The sequence below is a fragment of the Centropristis striata genome, chromosome 24, assembly GCF_030273125.1.
Source record: "Centropristis striata isolate RG_2023a ecotype Rhode Island chromosome 24, C.striata_1.0, whole genome shotgun sequence".
Lineage (NCBI taxonomy): Eukaryota > Metazoa > Chordata > Actinopteri > Perciformes > Serranidae > Centropristis > Centropristis striata.
Window position 1 is genome coordinate 736,939 of NC_081540.1, and position 20,586 is coordinate 757,524.

At 34.8% G+C, this 20,586-nt stretch overlaps 1 protein-coding gene across 1 annotated transcript in view; it reads left to right on the forward strand.

The window, feature by feature from the left end:
* The window catches only part of abcb11b (ATP-binding cassette, sub-family B (MDR/TAP), member 11b), a 42,073-nt gene extending 21,955 nt beyond the window's left edge, over positions 1-20,118 (forward strand). Inside the window, exons 22-29 of the mRNA XM_059327920.1 lie at positions 1,031-1,192; positions 2,579-2,782; positions 4,894-5,135; positions 6,241-6,397; positions 7,660-7,857; positions 12,839-13,045; positions 16,442-16,588; positions 19,793-20,118. Coding sequence (XP_059183903.1) covers positions 1,031-1,192; positions 2,579-2,782; positions 4,894-5,135; positions 6,241-6,397; positions 7,660-7,857; positions 12,839-13,045; positions 16,442-16,588; positions 19,793-19,993 — 1,518 coding nt within the window. The 3' untranslated portion in view covers positions 19,994-20,118. The remainder of the gene's footprint in view (positions 1-1,030; positions 1,193-2,578; positions 2,783-4,893; positions 5,136-6,240; positions 6,398-7,659; positions 7,858-12,838; positions 13,046-16,441; positions 16,589-19,792) is intronic.
* Positions 20,119-20,586: the final 468 nt, after the last annotated feature.

Sequence of the window (20,586 nt, forward strand, 5' to 3'; positions counted from 1 at the left end):
GCTTCAAACCTTTTGTATTCCTATTTATACTGTTATACATGTATTTGAGCATGAAATATGTTAAGTTACTGCACTGTAAACATATTTAATATTAAAAACAAAATGACTAAAAAAAGACACAAAATTACTTAAAAAAGACACAAAATGACCAAAAAAGACAGAACAACTGACACAAAATGACAAAAAAAAGACACAAAATAACTAATAACTATAACTAATAACTAGTTGCAATATTGTTGCAGTATACAATGCAGTCATTTTTATAAATGGAGCATATTACTGTCTGAAAGCCAATTACTACAAATTAAGCACTGTCTTCACTGTAATCTCAGTAATTTTAATAAACCATATACTGAATGAGTTAGTTAAGTAAAAAACAGCCATTAAAAATGTGGACAAGAAGAGACTTAGAAAATATATATATAAATATTGCCCAGAATGCATTGTTTTCTACAGTATAATACCTTTTTAATGGAAAAAAACTGTATGTTACGGTCACAATTTGGCTGTTTTCTTACACCAATCTGTGACAATGTAGTGTTGAAGGTTGGGGAAAGACAAGAGAGCTCCTTTATTTTGTTAAATTGATTCCTCTTTTGGAGAAAAACAGATGTTCTGACTGCTCTGTGATTGATCCGTGAGCTCTGACAGCCCGGAGGTTCAGACATCTCAGATTAGTTATATTATAGTTCGCACAAATTTGCCACTTTAAATCTCTTAAATCTGCAACTTTTTTTCTTGTAGATTCACCACTTTAAATCTCTTAAATCTGCAACTTTTTTCTTGTAGATTTGCCACTTTAAATCTCTTAAATCTGCAACTTTTTTCTTGTAGATTTGCCACTTTAAATCTCTTAAATCTGCAACTTTTTTCTTGTAGATTTGCCACTTTAAATCTCTTAAATCTGCAACTTTTTTCTTGTAGATTTGCCACTTTAAATCTCTTTTTTCTTGTAGATTCACCACTTTAAATCTCTTTGTTGAGAGTCGGCTGGTGTTTTGTCTTTAATAAAACCCTCGTGTGTCCTCAGGGTTATGCTTTCTCCAAGTCTGGCGAGCTGCTGACCCGCAGGTTACGGCGTCTGGGCTTCCACGCCATGCTGGGCCAAGAGATCGGCTGGTTCGACGACCACCGGAACAGCCCCGGGGCGCTGACCACACGCCTCGCCACCGACGCCTCGCAGGTCCAAGGGGTGAGTTAAAGATTTAAGATTTAAAGATTTAAAACAGTAACGGAGACTGAACTGGTTATTCTGCTTCGATGACTGGCTTCAATGGAATCCACTGGTTAGTTTTGTTTTGTTTTTTCCAATAACGGCCCAAAAAACAGATGGGATTTAGGATCGATGTGACTCTAGTCAAAAAAAAACAACAGAAAAAATGTCAGAATGGAGCTATAAAAACCTCCTACAAAGTCTAAATTAGCCTATCAACATGACTAAAAGGCCATAAAAACGCAAAACTAGACTTGAAGTTGACAAAGTATAGATAGACAGACAGACAGGCAATTTTGTAATTGTAAGTCTCTTTTGGTCTAATTTTGTTTCATTTGACGTCCTTTTTTGGTGATTTAAAATCTAATTTTGGTAATTTAACGTCTTTTTTGGTCATTCTGAATCTAATTTTGGTAATTTAATGTTTTTTTTGGTAATTTTATGTCTTTTTTTATGGTAATTTTTGCCTGGAAATATGATAATATCCATGAAGAGATGCAGATAATACTGTGCAGGTCATTGTAAGTCTAATTTTGTTTCATTTTACGTCCTTTTTTGGTAATTTTAAATCTAATTTCGGTCATTTAACGTCTTTTTTGGCCATTTTAAGTTTTTTTTTTTTTTTCATTTTATGTCTTTTTATGGTCATTTTAAGTCTACAGTTGGTCATTTATTGTCTTTTTTTGTCATTTAATGTCTTTTTTTGTCATTTTATGTCTTTTTTGTCATTGTAATTCTCTTTTGGTAATTTTACATCTTTTTTTGTTCATTTCGAGTCTAATTTTGGTCATTTAACATCTTTTTGGCCACTTTAATTTTTTTTTGTCATTTAATGTTGTTATTTTTTGTCATTTTATGTCTTTTTTTATGGTCATTTTAAGTCTAAAGTTAAAGATTTAATGTCTTTTTTGTCATTTTACATCTTTTTTTATGGTCATTTTAAGTCTCTTTTGGTCATTTTAAGACTAATTTTGGTCATTTAACGTCTTTTTTGGCCATTTTAAGTTTTTTTGTCATTTAATGTTGTTTTTTTTGTCATTTTACATCTTTTTTGTTCATTTCGAGTCTAATGTTGGTCATTTAACACCTTTTTTAGGCCATTTTAAGTTTTTTTGTCATTTAATGTTTTTTTTTGTCATTTTACGTCTTTTTTTTATGGTCATTTTAAGTCTAAATTTGGTCATTTAATGTCTTTTTTGTCATTGTAAGTCTCTTTTGGTCATTTTAAGTCTAATTTTGGTCTTCTGATGAGTCTAAAAATCATCCTTTTCCAGAGAGATGTGTGTCTTTGTGGAGTTGATCTCATCTGATTCTGGTTCCACTGGTCCCAGTAACGCTCCTTCTTTTCTTCTCGTCTTCTCCAAGGCGACGGGTTCTCAGATCGGCATGATCGTGAACTCTCTGACCAACATCGGCGTGGCCATCCTGATGTCCTTCTACTTCAGCTGGAAGCTCACCATGCTCATCCTCTGCTTCCTGCCCTTCCTCGCTCTGTCCGGAGGCTTCCAGGCCAAGATGCTCACCGGCTTCGCCAAGCAGGACAAGCTCGCCATGGAGGCCGCCGGACGGGTCGGAAACCTTAATAAATAAACTCTTAAAGTAAAAAATACACTCTTAAAATAAAAAATAAACTCTTACCACAATCTACACTGGAATAAATACTTGGAGAAATTACAGGAAAACTCTGTCAAACTGCATGAGAAATAGGGCGTAAAATAAAAAATTGCATATCACCGTAGTAGACACTTTTAATTACCGTAAATCAAGGAATAGTACAAAACTTTTGAAAACAGTTTTACTGTAAAAATATAAAAAAATTCATGTAAAATTAGAGAAATACCATAATGTCACAAGGACACAATTACCCTAAAAATAAAGGGACTTTTCAGTCTAAATTACAGTTTTTGCTGATATTTACATTTAAATTTACAGTAGAAAACCCAGCTCTGGCAACTACAGTTGCAGGTATTTTACCGTAAATTAAACAGATGTAAAATTAAAAATGTAATATCGTAGTAGATGCTTTTAATTACTGTAAATCAAGGAACAGTACAAAACTTTTAAACTGTAGAAAACACAGTTTCTTTCATGTAAAATTAAAGAAGAAATACCATATTTTCACAAGGAAACAATTACCCTAAAAATAAAAGGAATATTCAGTCAACATGACAGTTTTTGATAATATTTACATTCAATATTTAAATTTACATTCATACATTTACAGTAAAAAAACCTACTCACTGTATTTTTTACGGTGAAAACACAAAAACACATTTTTTTTTTTTTACAAAAAAACACATAAAACATGAAAAACAAACCAAAAACCCACACAAAAACCACAAAATTACAAAAAACACATACAAACACACTCAAAGCACACCAAAAACATAATAAAAACACACAAAAAAACAGTAAACACAAAAGATTGCATTACAAATGCTAAATGCACAAAGCTAAAATTAGAAAAACCTCTGCCAAAAAAGTAAAATCATGTTAATACACTTCGAGGTGTTTTTTTTTTTTACCTTTGTTAAAAAGGGTTGTTTTACATTGTTATATTTAGTCGTCTCAATGATTGCGCTTCACTTTCAGCTGCTGGTGACATCAGCTGACTTATTTACTGACAGCTGAACAACAGCAGCCTCTATTTTAGTCTATTTTAGGCTCTAGTTTCCAGTTTTCAGTCGTCACTGATGAAAAGCTCCACAGCCTTAAAGCTGAACTCAGATCTCGACAGTATGACAGTATTTTATTAGCTGCTCCAGTATTTTATTAGCTGCTCCTGTATTTTATTAGCTGCTCCTGTTTTTGGTAAGTTATTCACTGTTGGGGATTAAAATGGCGTCATGCTACAGACAACACACAGTGGATAAAACCTTTATGTTTTAAAAAAGGATCCCCATTAGCTTATTAGTCTGTATTGGTAATTTTGTGCCTTTTTTAAATCATTTTGTGCCTTTTTGTGTCTCTATTGGTAATTTGGTGTCTTATTTTTAATCATTTTGCGTCTTTTTGTTTTTTTTGTCTTTTTATGCTTTTTGTTGGTAATTTTGTGTCTTTTTAAATCTTTTTGTGCCTTTTTGTGTCTTTTTATTGGGTTGTTTAGTCTTTTTTTTTTGGTCTTTTTGTCTTTTTGTTGGTAATTTTGTACCTTTTTTAGTCATTGTGTCTTTCTATGTCATTTTGTGTCTTTTTTTGTTGTCTTTTTGGTTTTTTTGGTGGCAATTTTGTCTCTTTTTGTGTGTTTTTTTTAAATCATTTTGTGTCTTACTTTTAATCATTTTATGTCTTTTTTGTGTCTTTGTTTTGTCTTTTTGTGTTTTTTTGTTGGCAATTTTGTGTCTTTTTTTAATCATTTTGTTTCTTTTTTATGTCATTTTATGCCTTTTTTGTGACTACAGTGAGAGCCAGAAAGTTAACACTCAAAGAAAAAAAGTCAATTTCCTGTGAACTTCCTTTACACTATCTCAATTACCCCACTGCAGTAAACTCCACCCATCCCAACCAGCCGGATTAAATGAAAGTTTAATGATCCCGTGGCAGCTACCTACTGCAGCAGCATGAAATAGGATAAAGATAAGACCAGAGGGAATCCTTTATCTATAGTCTCCTTCTCACATTAAAAACACATGAGAATTAGAATCAGCTGGTTTAATGGCGTCATTGACTGGTTGTTTCAGATTTCTGGCGAGGCTCTGAACAACATCCGGACCATCGCGGGTCTGGGGAAGGAGAAGGTGTTTGTGGAGATGTACGAGGCCCAGCTGGACGCTCCGTACCAGGCCGCCCTGAAGAAGGCCAAGGTCTACGGCGCCTGCTACGGCTTCGCCCAGTGCATCGTCTTCCTCACCAACTCCGCCTCCTACAGGTTCGGAGGCTACCTGGTGAAGCAGGAGGGGCTCCACTTCAGCCTCGTCTTCAGGTGAGACACCAGACTCGCCAAAAACTGCCCCAAATTTTGCATTGAAATGAATGGGACGGCCGAAAAAAAGAACAATAATTGGAGATATTTAAACGTCTACTTCTCCGGCATAATTTCACCTAGAGACTCCATTTAAACTTTAAACAGTAGACACAAGTCTTGTGTATCGGTGTATTAATCCACGTTTCGATAGGTCATATAGTTTTTTATCAATCCCTGTTCAATGACCATGATCATTGTGTCTTTATTGGTAATTTGGTGTCTTATTTTTAATAATTGTCTTTTTATTGTTGTTTTTTTGTCTTTGTGCTTTTTGTTGGTAATTTTGTGTCTTTTTTTTAATCATTTTGTGTCTTTTTATGTCATTTCGTGTCTTTTTTGTGTCTTTAGTAATTATGATGGCAATTTTAATCATTTTGTGTCTGTTTTTTGTTGGTCATTTTGTTTCTTATTTTGGTCTTTTTTGTGTTTTTTGTTAGTAATTTTGTCTCTTTTTTTAAATAATTGTGTTTTTTTTATTTCATTTTGTGCCTTTATTGTATCTTTATTGGTAATTTTGTGTCTTATTTTAATCATTTTGTATCTCTTGTCTTTTGTGTTTTTTGTTGGCAATTTTGTCTCTTTTTGTTTCTTTTTTTAATCATTTTGTGTCTTTGTTTTTTTTTTTTGTCTTTTTTATGTCTTCTGTGTTTTTTGTTGGTAATTTTGTGTCTTTTCTAATCATTTTGTATCTTTTTTCAGGTCATTTTGTGCCTCATTTTGTGTCTTTTTTTAATCATTTTGTATCTTTCTTATGTGCCTTTATTGGTAATTTTGTATCTTTTTTAATCATTTTGTGTCTTTATTGGTAATCTTGTATCTTTCTTATGTGCCTTTATTGGTAATTTTGTGTCTTTTTTAATCATTTTGTGTCTTTATTGGTCATTTTGTGTCTTTTTTAATAATTTTGTGCCTTTTTGTCTCTATTGGTAATTTTGTGTCTTTTTTTTAACCATTTGTGTCTCTTTTTGTGGAATGAAACCCTCCTATCCTGTTCTAAAGCCCAGTTCCTGCAGGCGGAGATAAAACCAGAAGGATAACTCACTCGGTGTTTTTTTGTTTTCAGGGTGATCTCGGCCATCGTGACGAGCGGCACGGCGCTGGGCAGAGCGTCCTCGTACACGCCGGACTACGCCAAGGCCAAGATCTCTGCAGCGCGGTTCTTCCAGCTGCTGGACCGCGTCCCTCTCATCAGCGTCTACAGCGACAAGGGAGATAAATGGGTACGTTGGGCTGCATGATGCTGCATGCTAGAGGAAAAGAAGCTGCTGTATGATGGATTCAGAAAGGAATCCAGATGAAAAAACTCTGATTTATTATTCTTTTATTGCCTTGCTCATTAATTTTACATCAGCCATGAAAGAGAGATATGTAGATGGAGGATTGTTCGTGCTTTTATCATGTTTTACAGCCGATAGAAAGAAGAATATGCTGCACACAGAGCTCCTTTAAAGACACGAGGCAGTTTAGATCATAAACCCCTCCAAAGGAAATGGGCTTTTTGTTTGCAATTGTGTCTTTTTGGTTATTTAGTGTATTTTTTTTAATCATTGTGTTTTTTGTTGGTAATTTTGTGTCTTTTTAAAATCATTTTGTGTTTGTTTATGTCAGTTTGTGCCGTTTTTGTGTGTCTTTGTTGGCAACTTTGTGTCTTTTTGGTTATTTTGTGTATTTTTTTGGTCTTTTTGTGTTTATGTTGGTAATTTGGTGTCTTTTTTTAATAATTTTGTGTCTGTTTATGTCAGTTTGTGCCTTTTTTGTGTCTTTATTGGTTATTTTGTGTCTTTTTAAATCATTTTGTGTCTTTTTGTGTCTTTATTGGTAATTTTGTGTCTTTTTTGTGTCTTTATTGTTTGTCTTTTTGTCTTTTTTGCTGGTAATTTTGTGTCTTTTTTAATCATTTTGTGTCTTTTTGTGTCTTTATTGGTAATTTTGTGTCTTTTTTGTGTCTTTATTGTTTGTCTTTTTGTGTTTTTTTGTTGGTAATTTTTGTGTCTCTTTTTAATCATTTCGTGTCTTTCTTGTGTCTTTGTTTTTTTTTTGTCTTTTTGTTTTTTGTTGGCAATTGTGTCTTTTTGGTTATTTTGTGTATTTCTTTGCTCTTTTTGTGTTTTTTGTTGGTAATTTGATATCTTTTTGTGTCTGATGTGTCTTTTTTTGTCATTTTGTGTCTTTTATGTCATTTTGTGTCTTCTTGTGGGTTTTTTTTTTGTTATTATGTCTTCTGATTTTGTGTCGTTTTTGGTCATTTTGTGTCTTTTTATTTCATTTTGTGCCTTTTTTGTGTCTTTATTGGTAAAGAGCCCCTTTAAATACATGAATCATTTTAGATCATAAAAAAAAACCCTTGAAAGGAAATGAAATAGAATAAAACTCTTCACTAGCTGGATGGTCCAGGAGGTGGCAGCCTAACACCAGCTGCTCTGACCTCCTGTTCCTCTGTTCCTCTGGTTCTCTGTTCCTCCCTCCCACTGTGTGTTTGCAGGAGAACTTCCAGGGGAACATCGAGTTCATCGACTGTAAGTTCACCTACCCGACCCGGCCGGACATCCAGGTCCTGAACGGGCTGAATGTGTCGGTGAAGCCCGGCCAGACGCTGGCCTTCGTGGGCAGCAGCGGCTGTGGGAAGAGCACCAGCGTCCAGCTGCTGGAGAGGTTCTATGATCCCGACCACGGCACCGTGGTGAGGACCGAATACTGCAAAATACTGACACGTACACACACTGGAAGGGCCATTAGTCATCTTTTTAATCTTCATTCAATCTAGATTATGTCTTCTCCAAGAGGGACCTGAGAAAAATAAACATTCTCAACTAAAAACTGCTCAGCAGAGAGCTGAGAGTCTGATCCATCTGAACTCCACTGGAAAAAACTAACATTTAAATATAGTTTGCTTGTCCTTTTGACCCGTTTACGGCAATTAAATCACAATAAAACTGCTGTATTAGCAGCAGTCAGCAGAGCTCTGATCATCCAGGACTCCAGTTAGAAAACAAGCATCTTTAAGAGTTGTTTGCATGAAATCTCAGACTTTTAAGTCAATGCAAAATCAGCTTAAATGTAGATTTGTGGTGTCTTTCCCAGGTCTGATCGATCTGAACTCCACTCAAAAAACAAACATTTTAAATATTGTTTGCTTGTTGTCCTGCAGACAGACCTGACAAAGCAGAAATGCAGACTCATTTCTGCTAACTTTGACCCATTTAATGCAATTAAAGCACAATAAAATGTGTTATTTTGTGGTTCATCCTGCTGAATTAGCAGCAGCTCTGATCATCCAGGACTCCAGTTAGAAAACAAGCATCTTTAAAAGTTGTTTGCTTGTCATTTTGCATGATGAAGCACAAAATCCTCTCAACTTAAATGTAAATGTTTTAGTCTATTATTCATTTTTTAATCTTTATTTAATCACTCAATCTAAATGGTGACTTCAGTTAGAAAACAAGCTTTTTTAAGAGTTGTTTGCATGAAATCTCAGACTTTTAAGTCAATGCAAAATCAGCTTAAATGTAGATTTATTAGTCTATTATTCATCTTTTTCTAAATCTGAGGTCTGATCCATCTGAACTCCAGTGAAAAAACAACATTTTAATTGTTTGCTTGTCATTTTGCATGATGAAGCACAAAATTCTCTCAACTTAAATGTAAATGTTTTAGTCTATTATTCATCTTTTTAATCTTTATTTAATCACTCAATCTAGATGGGGTCTCTTCCAAGAGAGACCTGATGAAAATAAACATTCTCAACTAAAAACTGCTCAGCAGAGAGCTGAGAGTCTGATCCATCTGATCGATCTGAACTCCACTGGAAAAAACAAACATTTTAAATATTGTTTGCTTGTCCTTTTGACCCGTTTACGGCAATTAAATCACAATAAAATGTGTTATTTTGTGGTTTATCCTGCTGAATTAGCAGCAGCTCTGATCATCCAGGACTCCAGTTAGAAAACAAGCATCTTTAAGAGTTGTTTGCTTGTCATTTTGCATGATGAAGCACAAAATCCTCTCAACTTAAACGTAAATGTTTTAGTCTATTATTCATTTTTTAATCTTTATTTAATCAGTCAATCTAGATGGTTTCTTTTCCTGAGGAAAATAAACATTCTCAACTAAAAACTGCTCAGTAGAGAGCTGAGAGTCTGAGGTCTGATCGATCTGAACTCCACTCAAAAAAACAAACATTTTAAATATTGTTTGCTTGTCCTTTTGACCCGTTTACGGCAATTAAATCACAATAAAATCAGTTATTTTGTGGTTCATCCTGCTGTATTAGCAGCAGTCAGCAGAGCTCTGATCATCCAGGACTCCAGTTAGAAAACAAGCATCTTTAAAAGTTGTTTGCATGAAATCTCAGACTTTTAAGTCAATGCAAAATCAGCTTAAATGTAGATTTATTAGTCTATTATTAGTCTGATCGATCTGAACTCCACCCAAAAAACAAACATTTTAAATATTGTTTGCTTGTCGTCTTGCAGACAGACCTGACAAAGCAGAAATTCAGACTAATTTCTGCAACCTTTGACCCATTTACTGCAATTAAATCACAATAAAATCAGTTATTTTGTGGTTTATACTGCAGCTCTGATCATCCAGGACTCCAGTTAGAAAACAAGCATCTTTAAGAGTTGTTTGCTTGTCATTTTGCATGATAAAGCAAGAAATCTCAGACTTTTAAGTCAATGCAAAATCATCTTAAATGTAGATTTATTCATCTTTTTAATCTTTATTTAATCACTCAGTTTAAATGGTGTCTTTTCCAAAGAAAGACCTGATAAAAATAAACATTCTCAACTAAAAACTGCTCAGCAGAGAGCTGAGAGTCTGAGGTCTGATCGACCTGAACTCCACTAAAAAACAAACATTTTAAATATTGTTTGCTCGTCGTCCTGCAGACAGACAAAGCAGACATTCAGACTAATTTGCTTGCATCACGATGCAGTTATTTCGGCGTCCTTTTGACCCGTTTAATGCAATGAAAGCACAATAAAATGTGTTATTTTGTGGTTTATACTGCTGAATTAGCAGCAGCTCTGATCATCCAGGACTCCAGTTAGAAAACAAGCATTTTAAAAGTTGTTTGCTTGTCATTTTGCATGACGAAGCACAAAATTCTCTCAACTTAAATGTAAATGTTTTAGTCTATTATTCATTTTTTAATCTTTATTTAATCACTCAATCTAGATGGTGTCTTTTCCAAGAAAGACCTGATAAAAATAAACATTCTCAACTAGAAACTGCTGAGTAGAGAGCTGAGAGTCTGAGGTTTAACTAAAGGTTCATTTGTTTGGACAAATATAATAATAACAACAAAAATATCTGATTAGAGTTTAATATAAGAGCTGATATCTAGACATTTAACATGGTTTTATTGATCATGAGTTTGGTTATTATCAAGAAAACTGTGGAAAATGTCAAGAGAGGGGTCTAATATTTTTTCCATGACTGTATTTTGTGTCATTTTGTGTCTTTGTTTACTCATTTTTACATCCATTATGGTCAATTTGTTTCTATTTTGATCATTTTGTGTCTTTTTTAGTTATTTTTTACATCTGTTTTTTGTCATTTTGTGTCTTTTTTAGTTATTTTTAAATCAGTCTTTTGTCATTTTGTGTCATTTTGACATCTATTTTTTGTCATTTTGTGTCTTTTTTTAGTTATTTTTAAATCTGTTTTTTGTCATTTTGTATCTTTTTGTCATTTTGTGTCTTTTTTAGTTATTTTTCCATCTGTGTTTTGTCATTTTTACATCTATTTTTTGTCATTTTGTGTCTTTTTTAGTTATTTTTCCATCTGTTTTTTGACATTTTGTGTCATTTTTACATCAATTTTTGGTCTTTTAGTCATTTTGTGTCTTTTTTTAGTTATGTATCCATCTATTTTTGGTCATTTTGTGTCTTTTTAGTTATGTTTCCGTCTTTTTAGTTATTTTTCCATTTATTTTTGGTCATTCTTACATCTACAATCATAGAAACATTTTTGATAATAGACAAAATAATCAATAAAACCATGTTAAATGTCTAAATATCAGCTCTTAAATTAAACTCTTATCAGCTATTTTTGTTGTTATTATATTTGTCCAAACAAATGAACCTTTAGTTGAACCAGACATTAAAATGAACAAGAAACTGAAGAAAACAAGGGTGACTGTGTATATATATAATATATATATATATATATATATATATATATATATATATATATATATAAATATATTCCAGTCACTCTCTCCTGAGGCTCAGTTGTACCTGGAGTGTCAGCGTACAAAGTAAAATCAAAGTCAAAGACTAATTGTTGGACATTGAGAGATATGAGGAATACTTCAATCACTGAGTCAGTCAGACGTTTCTGCTGACTTTGAGCTTTGTGTAATAAAAAGAAAGAGAAGAAAGTGGAAAGGCCTCCAGCTCTGAGCCAGCGAGGGACTGGAGCCAACATCCAAACGGGATAATTGATCTGGAAGTGGTTTGGAAAGAGGACGGCCTGGTTCTGTGTCTGATTTAAAAAGGACAGCGTCACCTCTGCCTGCCGAGCAGAGAAATCACACAGAGATGGTGTTATGATAGCTCATTAAGTGGATTGTATTTCCACTCGTTGCTTATTATATTGCCTCGTCCTAATGGTTAAATCAATGTCCTGCTGCAGCTGATCCATGGCCACCACTCCACCGGGGTCACCGTCTGGTAATATGAGCAAAAAAGATGTAAAATTACTAAAAAAAGACGGAAAACGACCAAAAAAAGACGTAATATGAGCAAAAAAGATGTAAAATTACTAAAAAAAGACATAATGAGCAAAAATAGACGTTAAATGACTAATAAAAGACGTAATATGAGCAAAAAAGACGCAAAATGACAAAAAATGACGTAAAATGACTAAAAAAAAGGACGTAATATGACCAAAAAAGACGTAATATGACCAAAAAAGATGTAAAATCACCAAAAGAAAGACGTAATATGACCCAAAAAAAGACGTAAAATTACAAAAAAAAAAAGACATGAGCAAAAATAGACGTTAAATGACTAAAAAAAGACGTAATATGACCACAAAAGACGTAATATGACCAAAAAAGACGTAATATATATAAGTCTACTCCTCAAATATAAGTCTACTCCTCAAAGTTTGATTGTCACTAGCACTAATAGCTCTTATTGCACTATACCTTGATTGTTTGCTTTTACTCTTCCTGTAAGTCGCTTTGGATAAAAGCGTCTGCTAAATGACTAAATGTAAATGTAATATGACCAAAAAGACGTAAAATGACTAAAAAAAGACGTAAAACGACCAAAAAAAGACGTAATATGAGCAAAAAAGACGTAAAATGACTAAAAAAAGACGTACAATGACTAAAAAAAGACGTAATATGAGCAAAAAAAGGACGTCAAATGACTAAAAGAGACGTAAAATGACCAAAAAAGACGTAAAATGACCAAAAGAAAGACCTAATATGAGCAAACAAGACGTAAAATTAAAAAAAGAAAGACATAATGAGCAAAAATAGACGTTAAATGTCCAAAAGACGTAAAATGCCAAACAAAGATTCTCTGCTGAGCAGAGAAATGTTATGATAGCTCATGAAGTGGATTGTATTATTATATTGCCTTGCCCTATTGTCCTAATGGTTAATGGTTTCCTGATTGTCCTGACGGTTAAATGAATGGTTTCAGCTGATCGACGGCCACGCCTCCACCGGGGTCAGCGTGTCCTTCCTGCGCTCTAAGATCGGCATCGTGTCCCAGGAGCCCGTCCTGTTCGACTGCAGCATCCAGGACAACATCAGGTACGGAGACAACTCACGGGAGATCAGCATGAACGACGTCATCTCCGCCGCCAAGAAGGCCCAGCTGCACGACTTCGTCATGTCGCTGCCAGAGGTAACCGTACGGGTTTTATATCGGGTGTTTGAGAGAGCAGCTGAGGCTGGAAACTCACTAAAAAAGACTAAAAATAACCCAAAAAAATGTAATATGACCAAAAAAAATGTAATATGACCAAAAAAGATGTAAAATGACTAAGAAAGACGTAATATGAGCATAAAAAGACATAAAATGACTAGATATTAAAACAGCTGGAGAAAGATTCAAAATGTTTCTTTCAGAAAATAATTAATAATGACACAAAATGACAAAAAAAAGACACAAAATGACTAAAAAAGACACAAAATGACTAAAAAAGACACAAATAAGACACAAAAAGGCACAAAAACGACCAAAAAATACACAAAAAGGCAAAAATGACCAAAAAAGACAACTTAAAGGTTGGAACAAAAAAGGTAACTTGTGTCTTTTTTTGTTCATTTTGAGTCTTTTTTTTTGTTCATTTTGTGTCTTTTTTGTTCATTTTGTGTCTTTTTTTGTTCATTTTGTGTCTTTTTTGTTCATTTTGTGTCTTTTTGGGTCATTTTGTTCATTTTGTGTCTTTTTTTGTTCATTTTGTTCATTTTGAGTCTTTTTTGTTCATTTTGTGTCTTTTTTGTTCATTTTGTGTCTTTTTTGTTCATTTTGTGTCTTTTTTTGTTCATTTTGTGTCTTTTTTTGTTCATTTTGAGTCTTTTTTGTTCATTTTGTGTCTTTTTTTGTTCATTTTGAGTCTTTTTTCACAATCACCACAATATTATCTATCAAGTACTGAGTGCAATCAGAGCTGATTAAAAGGTTTTTATTGGAGTTTACTGATTGTTAGCAGAGAATAGAACCATCAGACTGGATTTTTAGAGCTGATAATGCTTTAAATATGAATTATGGATGTTCCTTACGACTAATTTATCATCTGATCAGCAGAAATTTAGCACAACTTAGCATCAAACAAGATCCCAAAAAATGATTGTAGCATTTATTGTGAGAGAGGTTTTTTAGTAATGAAATGCTGTTTTAAATCAGCAGTGAGATGAAGACGTGTGAGCAGTGACGGAGGTCTGAGAATCTCAGAGTTCTGGAGGTTTTGATTCATTCTGAGCTGCTGTTAGACTGATTCAGAGCTCGCCAGGTGACTTTCCTTCATCAGTGGAGGTGTAAAGCTGCTGCCAATCAGGAGGAAACTACACTCAACTAGACTTTAACCCTCTGGAGGCTGCAACAGCCCCAAAAAACATGGCTTCTTCAGCACATCCAGACGGAAAAACAAAGCAGACCAAATAAAGACACAAAAAGACACAAAATGGCCAAAAAAAGACACAAAATCAGAAGACAGAATAACCAAAAAAAACCCACAAGAAGACACAAAATGACTAAAAAAGACACAAGACAAAAAAAGACACAACAGACACAGAATTACCAAAAAAAAGACAATTTAAAAAAGGTAATTTTTCTGTTCATTTTGTGTCTTTTTTGTTCAGTTTGTGTCTTTCTTGTCATTTTGTGTCTTTTTTGGTCAAAATGACAAAAAAGACACAAAATAACTAAAAAAAGACACAAAATAACTAAAAAAGACAACAGACACAAAAATTACCAAAAAAGATACAAAAAGTAATTTGTGTATTTTTTTGTTCATTTGGTGTCTTTTTTGTTCATTTTGTGTCTTTTTTTGTTCATTTAGTGTCTTTTTTTGTTCATTTAGTGTCTTTTTTGGTAATTTTGTGTTTTTTTTGTTCATTTATTGTCTTTTTTTGTTCATTTTGTGTCTTTTTTGTTCATTTTGTGTCTTTTTTTGTTCATTTTGTCTTTTTTTGTTCATTTTGAGTCTTTTTTTGTTCATTTTGTGTCTTTTTGTTCATTTTGTGTCTTTTTTTGTTCATTTTGTGTCTTTTTTTGTTCATTTTGTGTCTTTTTTGGTTCATTTTCTTAAAGTGAGGGCCGTATGTGGCCCCCGGGCCTCCCGTTGCCCCTCCCTGGTCTAGACGTGCTCGTCCCTCAGAGATAATTGGAGTTTTAAAAGGTGACATGAAGGAACAGGCTTGATACGGTTCTGTTAAATAGTTTGGTAGGAGTTTGTGTAAACTTTGTCTGTTAGAGCAGCGTTTAGCCTCGGGACGATCTGACACACTGTCTCAGGGGACGGAGGAGGAGGAAGAGTTATTAATAAATATAAGTTTAAAAAACAGTTTAAATGGTGTCTTTTCCAAAGAGAGACCTGATAAAAATAAACATTCTCAACTAAAAACTGCTCAGTCGAGAGCTGAGAGTCTGAACTCTGATCTGAAGTTGTTTGCTTGTCATCTTGCATGATGAAGCATGAAATCTCAGACTTTTAGGTCAACGCAAAATCAGCTTCAATACAGATTTATTAGTGCTGCGTTTTAGAATATCATAGAAAGTTTATTCATGTCAGTAATTCAGTTTAAAAGAAATGACCAAAAGAAGACACAAAAGGACACAAAAAGTCGCAAATTGACCATAAAAGATATAAAATGACCACAAAAGACAAAATTACAAAAAACCCACATAAAATTCCTGAAGACTTCTCTCTATTTTCTCTTTCACAAAGAGCCACAAATTGACTGAAAAAGACAGAAAATGACCAACAAAAGACACAAATTTACAAATAAAGACGCAAAATGACCAACAAGACACAAATTGACGACAAAGACACGAATTGACAAAAAAAAGACGAAATGGCAAAAAAAAAGACACAAATTGTCAGAAAAAAAGACATAAATTGACGACAAAAAGACACAAGTTGACGACAAAAAGACACAAGTTGACGACAAAAAGACACAAAATGGCCAAAAAAAGACACAAAATGACCAACAAGACACAAATTGACGACAAAGACACAAATTGACAAAAAAAAAGACAAAATGGCAAAAAAAAGACACAAATTGTCAGAAAAAAAGACTCAAATTGACGACAAAAAGACACAAAATGGCCAAAAAAAGACTGAAAATGGCAAAAAAGACAAATTGTCAGAAAAAAGACACAAAATGGCAAAAAAGAAATTGTCAGAAAAAAAGACACAAATAGTCCGAAAAAAGACACAAAATGACCAAAAAAAAGACTCAAAATGGCAACAAAAGACACAAATTGTCAGAAAAAAAGACACAAATTGCCCAAAATAACAAAAAAGACGGAAAATGACCACAAAAACCTGTAAGACTTGTCCCTATTTGATCTCTTTCTGTCATTGTGTCCATCTACATGCACTCAGTCCTTGGTTGGTCTAGTGTAAAATGATTTTCCATCATATTCTGATGTTTTGAGCTGCTCCTGTAGAGATATTAACCTCTCTGAGACTCAGAATGTGTCCTCATGATGTTCTCCAGGTTTATTATGACAGAACATGAAGTTAGAGACTGATCAGACGTGACTCACTGTGGTTTCTCCTTCCTGCGTCAGAAATACGAGACCAACGTGGGCGCCCAGGGCTCCCAGCTGTCCCGCGGCCAGAAGCAGCGCATCGCCATCGCCAGGGCGATCATCCGCGACCCCAAGATCCTGCTGCTGGACGAGGCCACGTCCGCCCTGGACACCGAGAGCGAGAAGGTACACGCTGCATTACACTCTGACCCAGAGCTGGGCATTGGTGAGGTTACCCAGAAATTAGAAATTAGAAACCACATAAAATTCCTGAAGACTTCTCTCTATTTTCTCTTCCACAAAAAGCCACAAATTGACTGAAAAAGACACAAAATGACCAAAATAAAGACACTAATTGACAAAAAATAAAAGACACTAATTGACCAAAAAAAGATACAAAATGACCAACAAAAGACACAAATTGACGACAAAAAGACACAAATTGACGACAAAAAAACACAAATTGACGACAAAAAAACACAAATTGTCTGAAAAAAGACACAAAATTGTCCGAAAAAAGACACAAAATGGCAAAAAAGACACAAATTGTCAGAAAAAAAGACACAAATAGTCCGAAAAATGACTCAAAACAACAAAAAAGACGCAAAAGGACACAAAAAGTCGCAAATTGACCAAAAAAAGACGCAAAATTACACAGAAAGTCGCAAATTGACCATAAAAGATATAAAATGACCACAAAAGACAAAATTACAAAAAATCCACATAAAATTCCTGAAGACTTCTCTCTATTTTCTCTTCCACAAAAAGCCACAAATTGACTGAAAAAGACACAAAATGACCAAAATAAAGACACAAATTGTGCTTTTATTTTGAAAAAAATCGCAAACATTATCATTAGCACTAGAGCTAACGAGCACTTTTACTATAGTTAAGACAACAAATATAGCCACTAATATATATGACAGAATAAATAATCTTTAACAAACCTTGTGTCCTGTCAGCTGCCACTATAGAAGCCTTTTTCATATTTTATATCAACTTTATATGAATTACTACGCACTCATTGTAAAACACCTTGAAAATGTACAAACAGACACAAAATGACCAACAAAAGACACAAATTGAAGACAAAAAGACACAAATTGTCTGAAAAAAGACACAAAAAAGGCAAAAAAGACGCAAAATGACCAAAAAAAAAGACTCAAAATGTCAGAAAAAAAAGACACAAATTGTCCGAAAAGACACAAAATGACCAACAAAAGACACAAATTGACGACAAAAAGACACAAAATGGCAAAAAAGGACACAAATTTACATTAACAGTCTTATCATAACATGTGTTCCTATCAGTAGCAGCTCAAACCAGATAATTTACTGTATTTTATAAAGCGATTACATTAATATTGAGCAGAATTTAGTTCAGAGTTTTGGTCCGGCCCCTGCAACCTTCGTGGTGTTGGTCATGTGGCCCCTTGGGGACATTAATTGCCCACCCCTGCTCTACACGCTTATAGACACAATATCAGCTGCTGGATAATATTCTTCAGGCTCAGAGAGCAACCAGGGCACGCACTTAATTACTATTATCATTAACATCATTATCATTCATCATCTCTATTATTATCTCAGCCCTCCAGTAGAGACTCTTTAAGACGCTGTGCACAAGCTTTTATACTTTATAATGTACCGAAAGTATCAAAAGTAAAAGTACTCCTCATGCAGAATGATCGTTTTATATTTTGCAAATAAATTATAACATGATTTGTATTGAAATAGAGATATGAATTACAATAAAACGTTGCACAAAACTACCAAAAAATACAATAAAGTTGCACAAAACTGCTACAAATAGATGCAAATTACAAAAAAACATGCACAAGATGTCCAAACCAAGCATTCACAAGATGCATTTTATGCAGCTTTATTATTCTACTTCACTACATTTAGAATTAAATATTGAACTTTTTACTCCACTACATTTATCTGACATCTTTAGTTACTTTTAGGCAGAGATTTACCATTTAACATGATCAATTTTTAAGTGATTTGACATTTTCTTTTAATTAAACCTCATAACAGTATATTAAGTAGTTAAAATGAGCCTTACCTTTGCTGCTTACATAAATGCAACAATACAAATCATGTAATAATATATGCTGAATATATAAAACATAAAATCTGTCCATTCTGCATCACGAGTACTTTTACTATTGATACTTTATAATAAACAGGGTTCGTACACTTTAGCAGTGGTCAAATTCAAGCATTTTTCAAGGAATTTCAAGGTAAATTTTCAGTCTTTTCCAGTATCTTCCACCTGTTGTAAGTGTCATGTTTTAGATGAGTACTTATATACTAAAAGGTGTAATTTCACTGAACCAAACCAACAGAGATGGTGTTACACTTTTAGGAGGAACGACCTTCCTTTCAGATGTTCAATGAAAAAAATAATGAGTAGCCTATCTGGAATGAAGACTGTTCCTCCTGACCAAAAATAGATGTAAAAGTGACCAAAAAATACACAAAATTACAAAAATAAAATGCAAAAATGACCCAAAAAAAAAAAATCACACAAAATTGTCGAAATAGAAACAAAATGACCAAAAATATATGTAAAAGTGACCAAAAAAGACACAAAATGATGTAAAAATGACCAAATATCCATCTATAGTCAGATTGCAAGAGAAATACAGTAAGAATTTCAAGCATTTACAAGCACTTTATCCAAAATCCAAAAAGCACTTTTTAAACCTTGAAAATACATTTAAATTCAAGCATTTTCAGGTATTTCAAACAGCCGTAGGAACCTGAAGAAAGAAGCTATCAGGTTGTATAAAATGCATGTTATGAATCCTGAATAGATGAAGCCACTGAGGAGCAGAAAAACACAAAATGACCAAAAATAGATGCAAAAATGACTAAAAAAGACACAAAATGATAAAAATAGATGCAAAAATGACCAAAAAAATCACACAAAATTGTCGAAATAGAAACAAACTGACCAAAAATAGATGTAAAAGTGACCAAAAAAGACACAAAATGACCAAAAATAGATGTAAAAATGACTAAAAAAGACAAAATTACAAAATAGATGCAAAAATGACCAAAAATAGATGTAAAAATGACCAAATATCTATCTATAGTATAGATGGATATAGTCAGATTGCAAGAGAAATACAGTAAGAGTTTCAAGCATTTACAAGCACTGAATCCAAAATCCAAAAAGCACTTTTTAAACCTTGAAAATACATTTAAATTCAAGCATTTTCAAGGATTTCAAGCAGCCGTAGGAACCTGAATAAAGAAGCTATCAGGTTGTATAAAATGCATGTTATGAATCCAGCCTGACGGTGTGTGTGTGTTTGTGTGTGTGTGTGTGTGTGTGTGTGTGTGTGTGTGTGTTTGTGTGTGTGTGTGTGGCCCCTGCAGACGGTGCAGGAGGCCCTGGATAAGGCCCGAGAGGGCCGCACCTGCATCGTGATCGCCCACCGGCTCTCCACCATCCAGAACTCTGACATCATCGCCGTCATGTCCCGCGGCTTCCTGATGGAGAAGGGGACCCACGACCAGCTGATGGCCCTGAAGGGGGCCTACTACAAGCTGGTCACCACCGGGGCCCCCATCAGCTAACTGGTGATCACCGGGGCCCCCATCAGCTAACTGGTGACCACCGCCCATCAGCTAACTGGTGACCACCGGGGCACCATCAGCTAACTGGTACCACCGGGGCCCCCATCAGCTAACTGGTGACCACCGGGGCCCCCATCAGCTAACTGGTGACCACCACCCATCAGCTAACTGGTGACCACCACCGCCCATCAGCTAACTGGTACCACAGGGGCCCCCATCAGCTAACTGGTGACCACCGGGGCCCCCATCAGCTAACTGGTGACCACCGCCCATCAGCTAACTGGTGACCACCAGGGCCCCCATCAGCTAACTGGTGACCACCGGGGCCCCCATCAGCTAACTGACAGACACAACAGGGCCCCCATCAGCTAACTGGTGACCACCGCCCATCAGCTAACTGGTGACCACCGGGGCCCCCATCAGCTAACTGGTACCACCACCCATCAGCTAACTGGTGACCACCAGGGCCCCCATCAGCTAACTGGTGACCACCAGGGCCCCCATCAGCTAACTGGTGACCACCACCGGGGCCCCCATCAGCTAACTGGTCCACCGGGGCCCCCATCAGCTAACTGGTACCACCACCCATCAGC